This window comes from Nycticebus coucang, chromosome 20 (genome assembly GCF_027406575.1).
Source record: "Nycticebus coucang isolate mNycCou1 chromosome 20, mNycCou1.pri, whole genome shotgun sequence".
Lineage (NCBI taxonomy): Eukaryota > Metazoa > Chordata > Mammalia > Primates > Lorisidae > Nycticebus > Nycticebus coucang.
The window spans coordinates 48,196,606-48,212,931 of record NC_069799.1 but is presented as its reverse complement, the minus strand read 5'-3'; the positions used below and the strand labels follow the sequence as shown (position 1 = coordinate 48,212,931).

The 16,326-nt window shown below is 40.0% G+C and overlaps 1 protein-coding gene across 14 annotated transcripts in view; it reads right to left on the bottom strand.

Moving 5' to 3' along the window:
- ABI1 (abl interactor 1) overlaps positions 1-16,326 on the bottom strand; it is a 116,197-nt gene that overhangs the window by 65,343 nt on the left and 34,528 nt on the right. For all 14 annotated transcript variants that reach the window (XM_053573149.1, XM_053573163.1, XM_053573164.1 and 11 more), the window contains exon 2: positions 1,561-1,728. In XM_053573149.1, the coding sequence (XP_053429124.1) occupies positions 1,561-1,728 (168 nt within the window). The remainder of the gene's footprint in view (positions 1-1,560; positions 1,729-16,326) is intronic.

Below are 16,326 nucleotides of genomic sequence, written 5' to 3'. Positions count from 1 at the left end.
CACTCTGGGAAGCCAAGGCGGGAGGACTGCTTGAACAAAGACAGGAGTTTGAGTTTGCAGTAAGCTATAATGATGCCACTGCACTCTACCCAGAGTAACAGAGCAATCAATAACTGCATCTATGAATTAAAATATCTTCAACAGAACAAGAATTGAATTCAGTAAGCTCTAATAGACACAGAACACAGGAAATCTCATAATTAGAGGAAAAAATTGTAAAATGTTTTGTTTATTCGAGTAACATAAATACAGGCAGTCCACACTTTACATAGTTCTGATATGGATGCATTTCAGTTACCACATTTTATTTAGTTAGTTAAATAAAACAAGTCTCCCAACAATTGATTTAACTTTCAGTTACCACAAGAATTGTGAGTAATTACATAAAGTACAAACTTTGCTGCTAGCTCTTGAATCCACAAATCACCACAAGAACAGATGAGCATCATAACCGATGACCAAGCATGTCACTGTTTCAAAGTTAACTAGTGAACAGGGACGGTACATATCTTATTCAATTCATCCACAGACTGCAAAGTATATAGTTACCCTGCCTCCTTGCCCCTAACAATAAACCATTATGACATTTTACAAAAAATAGATAATAAAGAGAATTATCTAATAAAGACGAAAGTGCATTAAAGACATGAAAAATGACACTGGAGGTGAATTCAAATTGAATATAAATGGAACTGAATGTGGGAATGCTGACATTGCCACCATTCCTGAGACGCTAGATATGCAGCCAGAGGAACACTGTGAAGGTAAACTTATTAATATAAATGAACAAAATGGTTGAGATAAAAAAGGATGAAGATATTATAGATAAAGTGATGCCGCAAGAATTTCACCTTAAAGAAGCTCTCAGAGATATTTCACAACATTGAAAACCCAAAGAAGAAAATGTTGAGAGCTGATCCGCACTTACAAAGGAGTATGACAATTCACCAAGGCATAGAAAAGATGTTTGCAACATAATAACTTACACGATGAGAAGGCATAAGCAAACTATTTTAACAAAAAAAGTTAAGCTCTTTAATTTTCAATGTTTCTAATGTTTTACATTTGTACTAAATACTGTATTAGCGTTACTATTTTTTCATTTCTCCACTTATAATAAAAAGCACATTTTTAGGGGTGGCGCCTGTGGCTCAAAGGGGTAGAGCGCCGGTCCCATATGCTGGAGGTGGCGGGTTCAAACCCAGCCCTGGCCAAAAACTGCACAAAAGAAAAAAAAAAAAAGCACATTTTTAATGTTTTGGCAAACAATGGTAATGAGCACAGAACAATTATAATTTTATGCATTGATCAGTAAGAGTACGTTATATACTTTCAGCTTGTGTGGTCATTTTTTATAGTCTCCAACAATCATACAAAGTAACAACTGCCTAGACTTGAAAAACAGTAGACCTATGAACCCAAAACTGAAGCCAAAAGTGATAATGACTACAATCAGTCAGTAAGAAGATAAAAAGAAATCCACATATCCAGACTATCTGCTTCTTTGACATACCATGCTATTTGATTAGACTGAATTTAAAGCTTTTTACAAGCTGTTACCTGTGAGATATGGTTGATGGAAGACTCCATTCTCCGAAGTTGAGAGGCTTGGATGTCCAGCAATTGGAGTACATTGTTGGCCAATGCATTTATTTGATAAGCAACACTAGCTAGAGATTGGGTTGTATAGGCTTTGGTCTCTTCTAAAGCTTTTCTCTTGTCTGTAGCCTGAAATAAGAACAAACACAACCAATCCTCATTTAGGTTAATGTTCATTAAAAATATATTCTATACAAAAACAAAGTTATAATTGTATTTTTAATAGAAAAGCTGAATTCAATCAAAAAATTTGCCAGCTGAGAACCACTCCCTCCTGAGTTGGCCATCAAGTGAGGACTAAGGGAGCTGTCAGATAACTGTAATCACACCATCAGAGACATACAATACCAGTTAGTTCTCTTTGCCCAAACCCTACCCATCATCAACTCATTGCACATTACATCTTTAGGACCTTACTGTCAGCTCTAAGGTCCCAACCCACTAACAACTAAATCCATTCCACATTATATTCCCTTTTCCAGCCATCATCATCATCAGAAATCCAGCCTCCTCATTAGCTATTATGATCAAGACTATTGTCCCCACAAAAACTACAGTGAATCTTATTTCCCAATCCACATCCATCTCTTCTTCCCAAACTCCTGTACATAACTGTCATGTGGTTCAGAACGCATCAAAGGGGCAGTGTCTGTGGCTCAGTGGGTAGGAGCACCGGCCCCATATACTGAGGATGGCCAGCAGCCAAACTGCAACAACAACAAAAAATAGCCCAGGCATTGTGGCAGGCGCCTTTAGTCCCAGCTACTCAGGAGGCTGAGGCAAGAGAACTGCCTAAGCCCAGGTGTTGGGAGGTTGCTATGAGCTGTGTGAAACCACGGCACTCTACTGAGGGCAATAAAGTGAGATTCTGTCTCTACCAAAAAAAAAAAAAAAGGAACTCCTCTTTACTTTTTTAAAGAGCAAAGTTAAAAGACAAATGATAAACTGATATGGGTAAGAGGGAGAATCAGCAACTTAGATCATAAAGAGTAACACTAATATATTATCTAAAAATGAAGAAAAAGGTCAAGAATACATTAAAAAATGGGCGGCGCCCATAGCTCGTGGGTAGGGCACCCCAGTGTAGGGTACATACACTGGGGCTGGCAGGTTCAAACCTGGCCCGGGGCCTGCTAAACAACTATAACTGCAACAAAAATGGGCTGGGCGTTGTGGCAGGCACCTATAGTCCCACCTACCAATGTGACAGAGTCAGAGGGTAGCTGAGGCAAGAGAATGGCTTAATCCCAATAGTCTGAGGTTGCTGTGAGTTGACACCACGGGGGCAACAGCTTGAGACTTTCTCTCAAAACAAACAAACAAAAAAAAATACATTAAAAAATGAAATAGAGCTGTAGTCCCAGCTACTCAGGAGGCTGAGGCAGGAGAATCGCCTAAGCGCAGGAGTTGGAGGTTGCTGTGAGCTGTGTGAGGCCACGGCACTCTACCAAGGGCAATAAAGTGAAACTCTGTCTCTACAAAAAAAACAAAAAAACAAAAAACGGAATAGAGATCTAACATTTCACAAAAGAGTAATGTGACTGCCTTAGCCATTGAAGATGAGTTCAACCTCACTCATCAGAAAAAAAATGCAAATGCAAACCAACATAAAACTATTTCTCAGCTCAGCACCTGTGGCTCAAGCGGCTAAGACGCCAGCCACATACACCTGAGCTGGTGGGTTCGAACCCAGCCCGGGCCAGCCAAACAACCAGCTACTTGGGAGGCGGAGGCAGGAGAATCAGTTGAGCCTAGGAGTTGGAGGTTGCTGTGAGCTGTGATGCCACAGCACTCTACCCAGGACAACAGCTTGAGGCTCTGTCTCAAAAAAAAAAAAAAAGAGCCTATTTCTCACCTAGCCAACTACCAAATATACAAATATACAAAAGTCTGGGGGCAGGGCGTGGTGGCTCACACCTGTAATCCCAGCATTTGGAGGCCAAGGCGGGTGGATTGCCTGAGCTCACAGCTTCGAGACCAGCCTGAGCCAGAGCAAAACCCTCTAAAAGTAGCTGAGCATTGTGGCGGGCACCTATAGTCCAGCTACTTGGCAGTCTCAGGCAAGAGAACTGCTTAAGCCCAGGAGTTTCAAGTTTCTATGAGGTATGACGCCATGGCACTCTACAGAGGGTGACAAAGTGAGATTCTGCTTTAAAAAAAAAAAAAAATACACACACACACACAAGTCTGATAAAGTACTCAGCAAAGTGTAGGGAGAGATTCTCGGACACACTGCTAGTGATAACCAACAAAATTACAATACTGACTTACCATCTGACCCAGTAAGCTCACTTCTGGCAACACATGTACCTCAAAAAAATGTCACTGGCAAAAATAAAAAAGATATGAAAAAAGCTATTCATTGCAGGCAGCGCTATCCATAATGGCAGAAGACTGGAAACAATGCAGACAATCATCAATAGGGGGCTCGGTGACTAAATTATGGTACTGCCACACACACTATACTGTCATAATAAGGAATATTCAAGAACAAGCTCTATTACCACCATTCTGTGATCTCCAGAATATTGCTAAGGTTAAAAAAAAATGTGGGAAAAACATGTTTACTATGCTGCTTGACTAACAAAGGAAGAAATGAAATGACATTACTCGCATTTTTTTAAAAAAGGAAAAACCATGAAATAGTTTTAAAATTACATACAGTGGAGAGGGTAAATAGGTTGTAGGAAATATGGATAGAAAATGGAATTTTTTAGGCAGCGCCTGTGGCTCAGTGAGTAGGGTGCTGGCCCCATACACTGAGGGTAGCAGGTTCAAACCCACCCCCGGCCAAACTGCAACAATAAAAAAAGCCGGGCATCGTGGCATGCGCCTGTAGTCCCAACACGGGAGGCTGAGGAAAGACAATCGCCGAAGCCCAAGAACTGGAGGTTGCTGTGAGCTGTGACTCCACAACACTCTACAGAGGGTGACAAATGAGACTCTGTCTCTTAAAAAAAAAAATGGCATTCTCAAAGGTTTGTCTTTGCAACTATGTACAAACATACCTCAGAAATACTACAGTTTTAGCATGGCATCCATAGCTCAGTGGTTAGGTTGCTGGCCACACACACTGGGGCTGGCAGGTTTGAATCCAGCCCGGGCCTGCTAAAGAACAATGACAATTACAACAACAACAACAACAACAAAAAATAGCCCAGCGTTGTGATGGGCGCCTGCAGCTCCAGCTACTTGGGAGGCTCAGGCAAGAGGATTGCTTAAAAAAAGAAAAAAAGAAATACTACAGTTTTAAGACTACCGAAATAAAGTGAACATTGCAATAAAGCAAGTCACATGAATTTGTTTATTCCCCAGTGCTTATAAAAGTTACGTTACACTATACTGTAGTCCGTGTCCAATAGCATTACATTTTTTAAAACTATGTACATGTCTTGGCTTGGCACCCATGGCTAAGTAGGGTGCCAGCCACATGCACTGGGGTTGGTGGGTTCAAGCCCGGCCTAGGCCTGCTAAACAGCAATGATAACTGCAACCAAAAAACAGCCGGGCGTTGCGGCGGGCACCTGTAGTCCCAGCTACTTGGGAGGCTGAGGAAAGAGAATTGCTTAAGCCCAAGAGTTTGAGGGTGCTGTGAGCTGTGACGTCACAGCACTCTACCAAGGGCAACATAGTGAGACTCCGTCTCAAAAAAAAAAACACAGGGTTACAATACACTGACTATAGTTAATAACATGTATTGTATGTGTACCTATACTCAAAAATTGGTGAGATTAGATTTTAAGGTTCTCACCACCAAAAAAGTATTGAGGTACTTACTACGTGATTAATTACTTGATTTAGACATTCCACAATATATACACATCTCAAAATATCATGCTGTATACCATAAATACACACAATTTTTATCTGACAATTTAAATAAATAAGTCATTGAGGAATACTCCAGAGTCTTGTCAACAGGACTCAATGAGGATAATTGTGATGGACTGAAATACACAAAAGGGTTCAATCTAAAAAAATAAAAAACAAACCACAAAAGCCACGGGCCACTTTTAGAGGACGCTACAGATCTTCTCATTTTCTTGATAAGGGAAGGCAGTCAACAGGAAATACAATAACATTTTTAAATTTTCAGTGTACAGTCCAATGTGTTTTGGCAAATAGGTACAGTAGTTTAGCCATCATCATGATAAAGACAGTTTCCTTCATGTCCTTTACAGTCAACTCCCCCCTCACCCCCCATTCTCTGGAACCTGGAAACTTCTGATTTCCTTTCTGTCACAACCAGTTTGCCTTTTCTGAGTTTCACATAAATGAAATCAAAAGTATATAGTTATTTGTACTTGACTTCTTCCACTTACCATAATGACTTCAAGATTCACTCCTTTTATTGCTAAGTAGTACTCAACCATAAGGATATCACACATTTTGTTTCTCCGTTAGCTAATGGGCACTGGGTTGTTTCCAGTTCTGGGCTACCATAAATATTAAGTATCTGTCTATGTGTTCACATATGCTTTCATTTCTGTTGGGTAATATCTAGGCAAACACCTAGGAGTACAACTGCCAAGTTAAGTATATGTATATTTAATATTATAAGAAACTGTCTATTTTCCAAAGGGACAGTATCATCTGGTATTCTCACTTGAAAAGTATGAGAGAAGTTGTTCCACACTCTTGCCAATACTTGGTATGGTAGGTCTTTTTGGGCTTAATTTTTATTTTGCTATCAAATCATGATCTTTTCACGTGCTTATGTACCATCCATTTCTTCCTCAATAAATTGTCCCAATCCTTTTCTCATTTTTCAACTGGTTAATTTGTCTTCTCACAGAGTTGTGTTCCTTCTATACTCTGAACACAAGTCTTTTGTCAGACGTGTTTTGCAAATACTTCTCCCAGTTTGTAGCTAGCTTGTTCACTATTTTAAGTATCGTCTGAAGAGAAAATGCTTTTATTTTGATGTACAATTTACCAACTTTTTCTTTCATATTTTATGGGTTTTGTGTTCTTTTTTTAAATGTGTTTTCTGCAAGTCATTCCAGTACGCTGCACATATAATGTATACATGAATGTAAGAAATAACATCACACCAAACCTGCGTTTTATGAAAATAATGTACCATCAGCATTTCCCCATGTATTATTTTTCCCTAGCATCTTTTAAAAACAAAAAAAAATAAATTTTTTTTAGACATTCCACAATATATACACATCTCAAAATATCATGCTGTATACCATAAATACACACAATAAATAAATTTTTTTTTTTTTTGGGAGACAAGAGTCTCACTGTGTCACCCTCGGTAGAATGCCGTGGAATCACAGCTCACAGCAACCTCCAACTCCTGGGCTTAAACGATTCTCTTTCCTCAGCCTCCCAAGTAGGTGGGACTACATGCACCCACCACAGCTATTTTTTTGGTTGTAATTGTCATTGTTGTTTGGCAGGCTCAGGCTAGATTCGAACCCACCAGCTCCAGTGTGTGTGGCTGGCGCCCTAGCGCTGAGCTATAGATACTGATCCCAAAAAATTATTTCCAATAGCTTCATAATTATGGCAGAGACTATTCACTGCCTACTCTTCTCTTTCTAATTCCTCCTTAATATCAAGATCTTGATGATCAGGAACATCAACGTACTGGGCCCTGTTAAAAGTAAGTTCAAATACAACTTCCTGTAGATTACCAAACGAGATATAGCAATATTTCAAGTTGCAGGAATTCAAAAAGAACATTCAGAATTATAAGTATCTCCTACTGTTTCCCTGATTAGTGTTGAGTATAATAAAATATATATATAAGTATAAAGAATACGAAAATACCATGTACCTATCCTTTAACTACACTAAGTGTCGTTTTATAAATTCACACTTTACTTGGTTTTACAAAGCTTGCAAAAGTTTATATCCAAAAGCCATTAAAAATTTAGTTTCACTAATTTTTTAAATAAACCAAGAATCTTTTCTAAAAAATCTTGAAATATTCATTTAAATACATACATTTTGATATTTTAGGACATACATATCAAAACACCAATATTGTTGGTATCACAGCTCACAGCAACCTCCAACTCCTGGGCTTAAGCGATTCTCCTGCCTCAGCCTCCCAAGTAGCTGAGACCACAGGCGCCTGCCACAACGCCCAGCCATTTTTGGTTGCAGCCGTCGTTGTTTGGCGGGCCACGGGCTGGATTCGAACCCACCAGCTCAGGTGTATGTGGCTAGCGCCTTAGCCGCTTGAGCCACAGGCGCCGAGCCAAAACACCAATATTGTTATTTTGTTCTAGCTCTTTAAACACTAGCACTGTTGATTAAAGTCCTTATTTGTTCATTTTATAAGTTTAATAAAAGTAACCATTTTCTTCAACATTTCACTATAGTATTTTATTGGCATGATTAAGTTCTAAATACCAACCTACAAAGTAACTTTTAATGTTACTTTTCTTTTCTTTCTTTCTTTTTTTTTTTTTTGAGACAGAGTCTCACTATGTTGCCCTAGGTAGAGTGCCATGGTGTCACAGCTCACAACAATCTCAAACTCTTGGGCTTAAGTGATGCTCTTGCCTCAGCCTCCCAAGTAGCTGGGACTACAGGTGCCCACCACAACTCCTCGGTTATTTTTTTTGCTGTAGTTGTCATTGTTGTTTTGACAGGCCCAGGCTGGGTTCAAACCTGCCAGCTCTGGTGTATATGGCTGGCGCCCTAGCCACTAAGCCACAGGCACCAAGCCTAGAGTACCACTTCTAAGGTAGGAACCTATTGTATTAAAAGATGTCTTATCTGGGGAAAAAAGCCTATATCTAGCACATATACCATACTATAATATTGGCCTATGTAATAACATTTCAGAATATTCAATAGTGTGTCCCAAATTAAAATGTTCTCATTCCTATCCACTTTAATCCTTCATTAAAGTCTGCGTAAGGAACCTAAAAATAAATTGCTTTCTTTGGGGAACAATTTCTCTCTGTAGTCAAATAACCCTGCTTAGGTAACAAAACAGGGATCTCATGGGCATTTCTTTTAAAAAAAAAAGGTTTTCTGCCATCTTATTTCCATGTCTTTAAGTTTCCTCTCATTCTTTCTAGAAATGTCGCCTCTGTCACATTATCTGTCTTTTATAACACTTAACCTATCTCTAACCCAAAAGTATACTCAGATTTCTGTTTTAAACACTATTCACAGCTCTTTATAGTTATGGCTATTTATCTTTAAATATAGAACACATCTTCCAACCCAATCTTTTTTCCTTTCAAAACAAATGTATTATTTTAAAAATTTAGGTCATGTGTCCCTATACAAAGTCCTTACAACCTGGATTTATCTCATTGTTTTCTCATGGCTACATTCAGATTAAACGTAATGGCATGAATACTATATAGGTCAGCAGTTCTCGACCTGTGGGGTCGAGACCCACAGGAACTGTATTAAAGGGTTGCGACATTAGGAAGGTTGAGAACCACTGACACAGGTATTGCTGTGAACTTCCCACTACACATAATGGAGCATCTTTTAAAATAGCACTCCCTTGGGGTGGCGCCTGTGGCTCAAAGGGGTGGGGCGCTGGCCCCATATGCTGGAGGTGGCAGGTTCAAACCCAATACCGGCCAAAAACTGCAAAAATAAATAAATAATTAATTGATTATTTTAAAAATAATTTTTAAAAAATTAAATAAAATAGCGGGGTTTTGTGAATTTTCTTCCAAGCAGCCAACAGCAATTCTGCAAATTTTGATGCTTGCCTTTAATTTTATCAGAAGCTGTCAAAAAAAAAAAAAAAAAGGAGAGAAAAACTCTTTTTTAATGACAAAAAAATAGTATTTTATTCTTCCCTTAATGATCCTTAAATGGTTTAATGGCCAAGAGGTCCAGGATGAAATAATTCCAGTTAAGGCACCAAGAAGAAAAATCAAATTTGCACACACACAATGACAACTATATCATGACTGTAGCCTGGCTGACAGCTTTTTAAGGACACTATTAATTATAAAATGAATTCCAATTTCAGATACTATGGGGGGGGGGAGTCATTGGAATCGATGAAATGTATATAAGAAACACTTCTTCGTTTAAAGGCTTTTTTAAAAAAGAAGTTATGTTGGGGGCGGCGCCTGTGGCTCAGTGAGTGGGGAGCCGGCCCCATATGCCGAGGGTGGCGAGTTCAAACCCAGCCCCAGCCAAACTGCAACAAAAAAAATGGCCGGGCGTTGTGGCGGGCACCTGTGGTCCCAGCTACTTGGGAGGCTGAGGCAAGAGAATCATGTAAGCCCAGGAGCTGGAGGTTGCTGTGAGCCGTGTGATGCCATGGCACTCTACCGAGGGCAGTAGAGTGAGACTCTGTCTCTACAAAAAAAAAAAAAAAAAGAAGTTATGTTAATGCAAATGGAAAGGATTAGAAATCTCAACTTTTAATATTCCTGTTGCAGGAAGAATTTTATATACCACAAAGTACACAAAAATAAACTACCTCGCTGAAGAACAATGTAAGGGTTAGTTGGTTTGAGATCTGAGAAACCTTCCAGAAATAATCCATAATCACTTTTGTGGAAAGGGATGAGAAAGAAGATCAGAGGTGGAAAAAGCACATAGGCCAAATGCTGGTTTCACCATCAACAAATAAACCTATTAAATACTAAGCACAGAGGCATGGGGATTAGGGCATACATATACTCAATGCCTAGTTACCACTGAAAAGATGTAATTTTCTCCAACACAATTCTAACTCCAATAAAAGAAAAACCACATAAAAAGAAGTCCTACCAGGTAATGGCAAATATCCAGCAAAAAGAATAAATGTTCTGCATAACAATTCAGATTGAGACCTTTCACAGAAGCTTTAACACAGCTCCTCCCTACCACCTCCCACTTAAGCAATTGCCAACAGGCCTTAGGAGCCCTTTGGTTCCCAGCACCACCAGGGAGAAGCCTCTGCTGGCTACTGTGTTACACAGTTTTGGCAGACAGAAATAAAAGTTGTGGTACACTATCTTCTTTAATTGGAGAGCTAACACAAAACAATGAACTACTAGTATTAATCAACTGAGACACTTGTATAAAACTCCAAGTTCAATCATAACGTAGGATGTTTTAGAACCTTTACAAGTCAATTTACATTCCCAGGGCATTTCCAATAGCTACATAATTGGACTCAAATTTTAAGTTTTAAGTTTTACCATAATTATAGCCTAAGTCAATAAGACTTTTCCCGGGCGGCGCCTGTGGCTCAGTGAGCAGGGCGCCGGCCCCATATGCCAAGGGTGGCGGGTTCAAACCCAGCCCCAGCCAAATTGCAACAACAAAAAAAAAAATAGCCGGGCGTTGTGGCGGGCGCCTGTAGTCCCAGCTACTCGGGAGGCTGAGGCAGGAGAATCACCTAAGCCCAGGAGTTGGAGGTTGCTGTGAGCTGTGTGATGCCACGGCACTCTACCGAGGGCAATAAAGTGAAACTCTGTCTCTACAAAAAAAAAAATAAATAAATAAGACTTTTCCCAAGCTAATTCTTTTACCATCCTGTACCATACTATAAGACTTATATTTTAAAAATAGGCTAATCCAAAACTTGGAAAAACCCAGTTCTAGAAAGAGCAACTACATTTAAACACCTTAGTTGCATGATTATTATTAGAGAATGTCATATTTATTCTAAGATACTTGCTTCCTTTCATTAACTTCTTCCATAAAAACAAATTATCTTCTCATATAATTTAAATTTCTTCTTAAAATGAATTACATACCAAGAGCCATGATATTCAAGAGTATAGCCTGAAGTATGCCTGTAGTTCCAGCTATTCAGGAGACTGAGGCAGGAGGATCGCTGGAGCTCAGGAGTTTAAGTCATCTCTGGATAACAGAGAAAGACCCTACCTTCTAGAAATAAAGACTATAGTTTGTACAAACACTCTCACATACTATTAAAAAATACAAACAGATAACTGGCAGCACAATTCTTTTAAATGTATATACTCTTCACTTCTAGGAATTTATCCAAAAGAAATAAAAGGCCAAGTGCAAAAAGTCTGTATGTTCAAGGATGTTTACACCATTGTTGTTTATAACACCAAATGAACTAGAAATGATCTCCATGGCCAATAAAAAAAAAAAAAATCTCATGTTTGAATACCATGTAGTCAGTAAAAACAATATAGAAAATATTTATCAAGAAGGAAGGAGGCCGGGCACTGTGGCTCACACCTGTAGTCCCACCACTCTGGGAGGGCCCAGATGGGTGGATTGCCTGAGCTCACGAGTTACAGACCAGCCTGAGCCAGGGAGAGACTCCATCTCTAAAGATAACCAGGCATTGTGTTGGGCGCCTGTAGTCCCAACTACTTGGAAGGCTGAAGCAAGAGAATCACTTAAGCCCAAAAGTTTGAGGTTGCTGTAAGCTGTGACATCACTGCACTCTACCAAGGGCAACAAAGTAAGATTCTGTAAGAAAGGTATATCAAGTCAGGATTCAAACTGGGAAGCAGAACCACTATAAGCTACAGAATTTTACCTGATACAGGAATAGGTGAAGAAGTAATGAAGAAAGTCCAAGAGGGACACTGAAAGGTCTGAGAAATAATCATCAACCAATCAGAGAGCCTAAACATTGGCTGTGGATATGGGACTACAAAGGAAAGGCTCCTGGGAGATACGGGAAGCCGTACCTCTGTAGGTCTGCCACCAGACCCAGAAGCGTGTCAGATAAATGAGTTTGATGCCACTGTCAGCCAAACTGTCAGCAATCAGGAAAAAGAGCTGGCCACAGAGCAAAGGAGAGTAAGGTCAAGCTGGAACCCACCAGCACCTCTATGTCTCTCACTGCATCTAACTACAAAAACCTGCTGTAGGTAGAGGGTATTGCTAACACAAATTCTTGCTGTTTAATTTTAACCCACAACCATACATGGAAGAAAATTTTAAGATATACAGTCCAGCATTAGTAAACTGGCATAGTACAAACTACCATAGTACGTTGTCGATATGGTATGTAATACATATTTATCTTTTTTACTCATATTTATTTATTTTTGTTTTTGTTTTTGGCCAGGGCTGGGTTTGAACTCGCCACCTCCGGCATATGGGACCAAGCACCCTACTCCTTGAGCCACAGGCACCGCCCCATCTTTTTTACTCATATTTAACTCCTGAATAAAGACAACAGCAAAATCATACTTCAGTCTAACATGACACAACTATCCTTCACAGGATGAAAAACATACTAACTTTCCAAAAGACAATATAAATCTTCTCTCTCTATAGGTTATGTTCCCTCCTTTCCTAACTACCTCAGTGACACTTCCCCTCTGATACCTTATCACTTAAATACAAGTAACCACTACTCATACACCTTAAGTTAGATATAGGCGAAATGGATTGGAGGAGGGGTATTTAACATGCACAAATATTAAAGTATGTTAGAAACATTCTTAACTACATACCACAGTCTTTGTAACTAGAGATACATAATGAGATACATCAGCATGCTATGGTCATGAGGTCATAGCTGATGTTCATAATTTTCTTCTACTATCCATGACACATTCCTTTTACCCTAAACAAGCACCTCATCTGGTCACTGTTCTTTCCTGGTGGGGTAATCCAAACCTTCTCTCTTGAATTGGGTTGTCTTAGTTTTCCAGTGACTTTTAGCATAGAACATGGGGGTGTTAAAGAGACACTCCAGAAGAGCTCCTGTATTCCAAACATACCCCTCATTATCCCATTGTGTAGTGGCAACCCAATTTTTAGAGTCAGGATCACTCACCCTAACCAACAGAGTACTCCCCGGCCTCCCCTGTTAGTTCACTGGCATGAGGAGGCCAAAATAGCCAGCTGCTAAACTGCTCGACCAATGCTGTGTTTCTCAGAAAAGAATTTTTCTCTACGGAACTAAGAACTCTAATGAGGACAGCACAGAGTTGTGGAGAGCAGTAGAAGTTTTGCTCATGAATCATCAGAACTAACAGTGAAAGAAGTTCACTCCATTTCAAACCCTGATTCCCTGACTTGAGAATGCTGGCTACAAGAAAAACACTACCACATATTGGTTGCCAATTTGGAAAACAGGCTCTGTTTTAGAGAATATTACACCAGCACTGCAAAGAGTTGCCACCTACCCTGTTTCCCCGAAAATAAGACCTACTTACAGGAAAGATAGATGTCCCCTGAAAATAAGACCTAGTGCATCTTTGGGAGCAAACCTTAATATAAGACACTGTCTTATTTTCGGGGAAACAGGATAGCTAGTTCAATTAAGTCAGTCTTCAAAAGGATATTCCACTATCATGTCAATTAAGCTGCTTCTACTGGAAAATGGGAAGATCAGAAATTTCACGAATACAAGCTCAATGGCATATTTCATTTGCTATATAACAATTCCTCATCATAATCAAAGTTATATGAAATACCATTACATAAAGGCATTTTGTAAATCACAAATAGTTTTGGCAGAAGCAACAGAGGCAGGGAAAGCAAATCCACACCCAGAATAAGTAGCAGTTACTCCACTGAAAACAAAGTGCTCTCCTTTCCATTACAAAAGTTCAATTCAAGGGTGGTGCCTGTGGCTCAAAGGAGTAGGGCGCTGGGCCCATATACCGGAGGTGGCGGGTTCAAAACCAGCTCCAGCCAAAAACTGCGCCCCTCCTCTCCCAAAAAAGTTCAATTCAAGCAGCATACCACCAGATGTCTGGGTTGTCCCTCCAGAGAAATGAATGGTCTTATCTCCCCAGATCAATGTTGGCTCTCTGCTATTGGCAAACTGGTCATCAGCAATCACAACAGCCAGTTGAGTCTTGACAAGTGAAGTCCACATTGCAAAGCACATATAAAACCTCCATGCCTGTCACCACTGTGTCTTGTTCATAAACCCATGGAGCAAGGATGGGATGGCTGGGGGGGAAAGCCTGACATCCACAGGTGACATCTTGTCCACCTAACTATTAAGATCCTCCTCTGCTGAGGAGACATTCACAAGTAACACAAATACATAGGATTACTCTGTGCCCTTTCAGAAGTATAGCTACATTATCTATTCCCCTTACTTTTAATCACATTCCTTCAAAGTCCATAATGAATCAGCCAAACAATTAGCTACTGCCATGAATCACAGTACATTCACATCTCAAACCATCTCAACTTCTAAATAAAACAGATTAGGTAAACTGTTCAAAATTTTACCCACTGGGAGAATTTCCCTTCACCATTATCCTTCAGGTTCTACCCTTGAGTGTGGCTATGGTACTACAGATGTGTACTTTCAGGTGGTACCAGCAAATGAGGCAGAACTACAAATAAATGAGGCTTAAGTTTTTCTTCCTTCATCAACTGAAAGTCCTCATGAGGACAGAGGTGTGGGTTGAGTGTAAAGAAGCAAAATTGCAGGAGTATGAACCACAAGAGAAGGTGTACAAATATTCAAACAAAAACAAGTTATGAAAGTATTCAATTTCAATATCTTTTATAAAAAGTATACACAGGGCGGCGCCTGTGGCTCAGTTGGTAGGGCGCCGGCCCCATATACTGAGGGTGGCGGGTTCAAACCCGGCCCCGGCTGAACTGCAACCAAAAAATAGCCGGGTGTTGTGGCGGGCACCTGTAGTCCCAGCTACTCGGGAGGCTGAGGCAAGAGAATCGCTTAAGCCCAGGAGTTAGAGGTTGCTGTGAGCTGTGTGATGCCATGGCACTCTACCGAGGGCCATAAAGTGAGACTCTGTCTCTACAAAAAAAAAAAAAAAAAAGTATACACAAACAGAAAATGTCTAAAAGGAAATATCAATATTTTAGTGGTTATCTCTGGGTGGTAAGATATGGGTGAGTTTTAATAGTCTTTGTTTTTTTCTGTATCCAACCTTTTCAATGACCATTACATCAATAATCAGAAGAAAAAATTATTTGAACTAAGAATTTTTAATAACATGAAGAATTATCATGATATCTATCATCTTAATAAAAAACATACATATACTTGTGTATATAGTGTGATCTAATTTTTTTGGTATAATACCTATACAAACTAATACACCAGGTAATGAGATACACCAGCATGCTAATAGTGGGTTACGAGTGATTTATATTTCCATCCTTTTTCTTTAGTGCCATTTCTAAATGTTCCACATAACCATGAAACATTTTTACTGCAACCACCCAGCAGGCCATCAGGAGACTATGAGTAAGACTAATACTACCACACTACCACCCCACTAAAAGGGGAGGTGAAAGGTTATGGAGCCAAAGATAAAGGATTATTCTGAGGCCGAGACAAAAGGAAAAGAGGCCTGGTTTGTGCAATTAAAATGGATTTATTCCACCTGGGTATAGGTGGGGTGAGATCTTGAACCGGCAAGAAATCCACACATGGGTAATGGCAGACAGGGGATTTAAAGGGCTAGGGAGATAAGGGTTGGACCATCCACCACTTCCTGGGAGGGACATATGTTCCATTCTTCCTGGGTGGGTCAATAATATACCTGGGCAGGTCTGTTTGGGCGGGTACACCTGATTCTATCAGGGGGGAATGCAAAGAACTTGAATCCTTGGGCAGCACCTACAGCTCAATAGGTAAGGGCGCCAGCCACATACACCAACCAAGGTGGCAGGTTCGAACTCGGCCCGGGTCTGCTAAGCAACAATGACAACTGCCAACAATAACAACACCAATAACTGGGTGTTCTGGCAGGCACCTGTAGTCCCAGCTACTTGGGAGGCTGAGGCAGACGTTGCTGTGAGCTGTGACTCCACAACACTCTACCAGGGCAACAGCTTAAGGCTTTCTCAAAA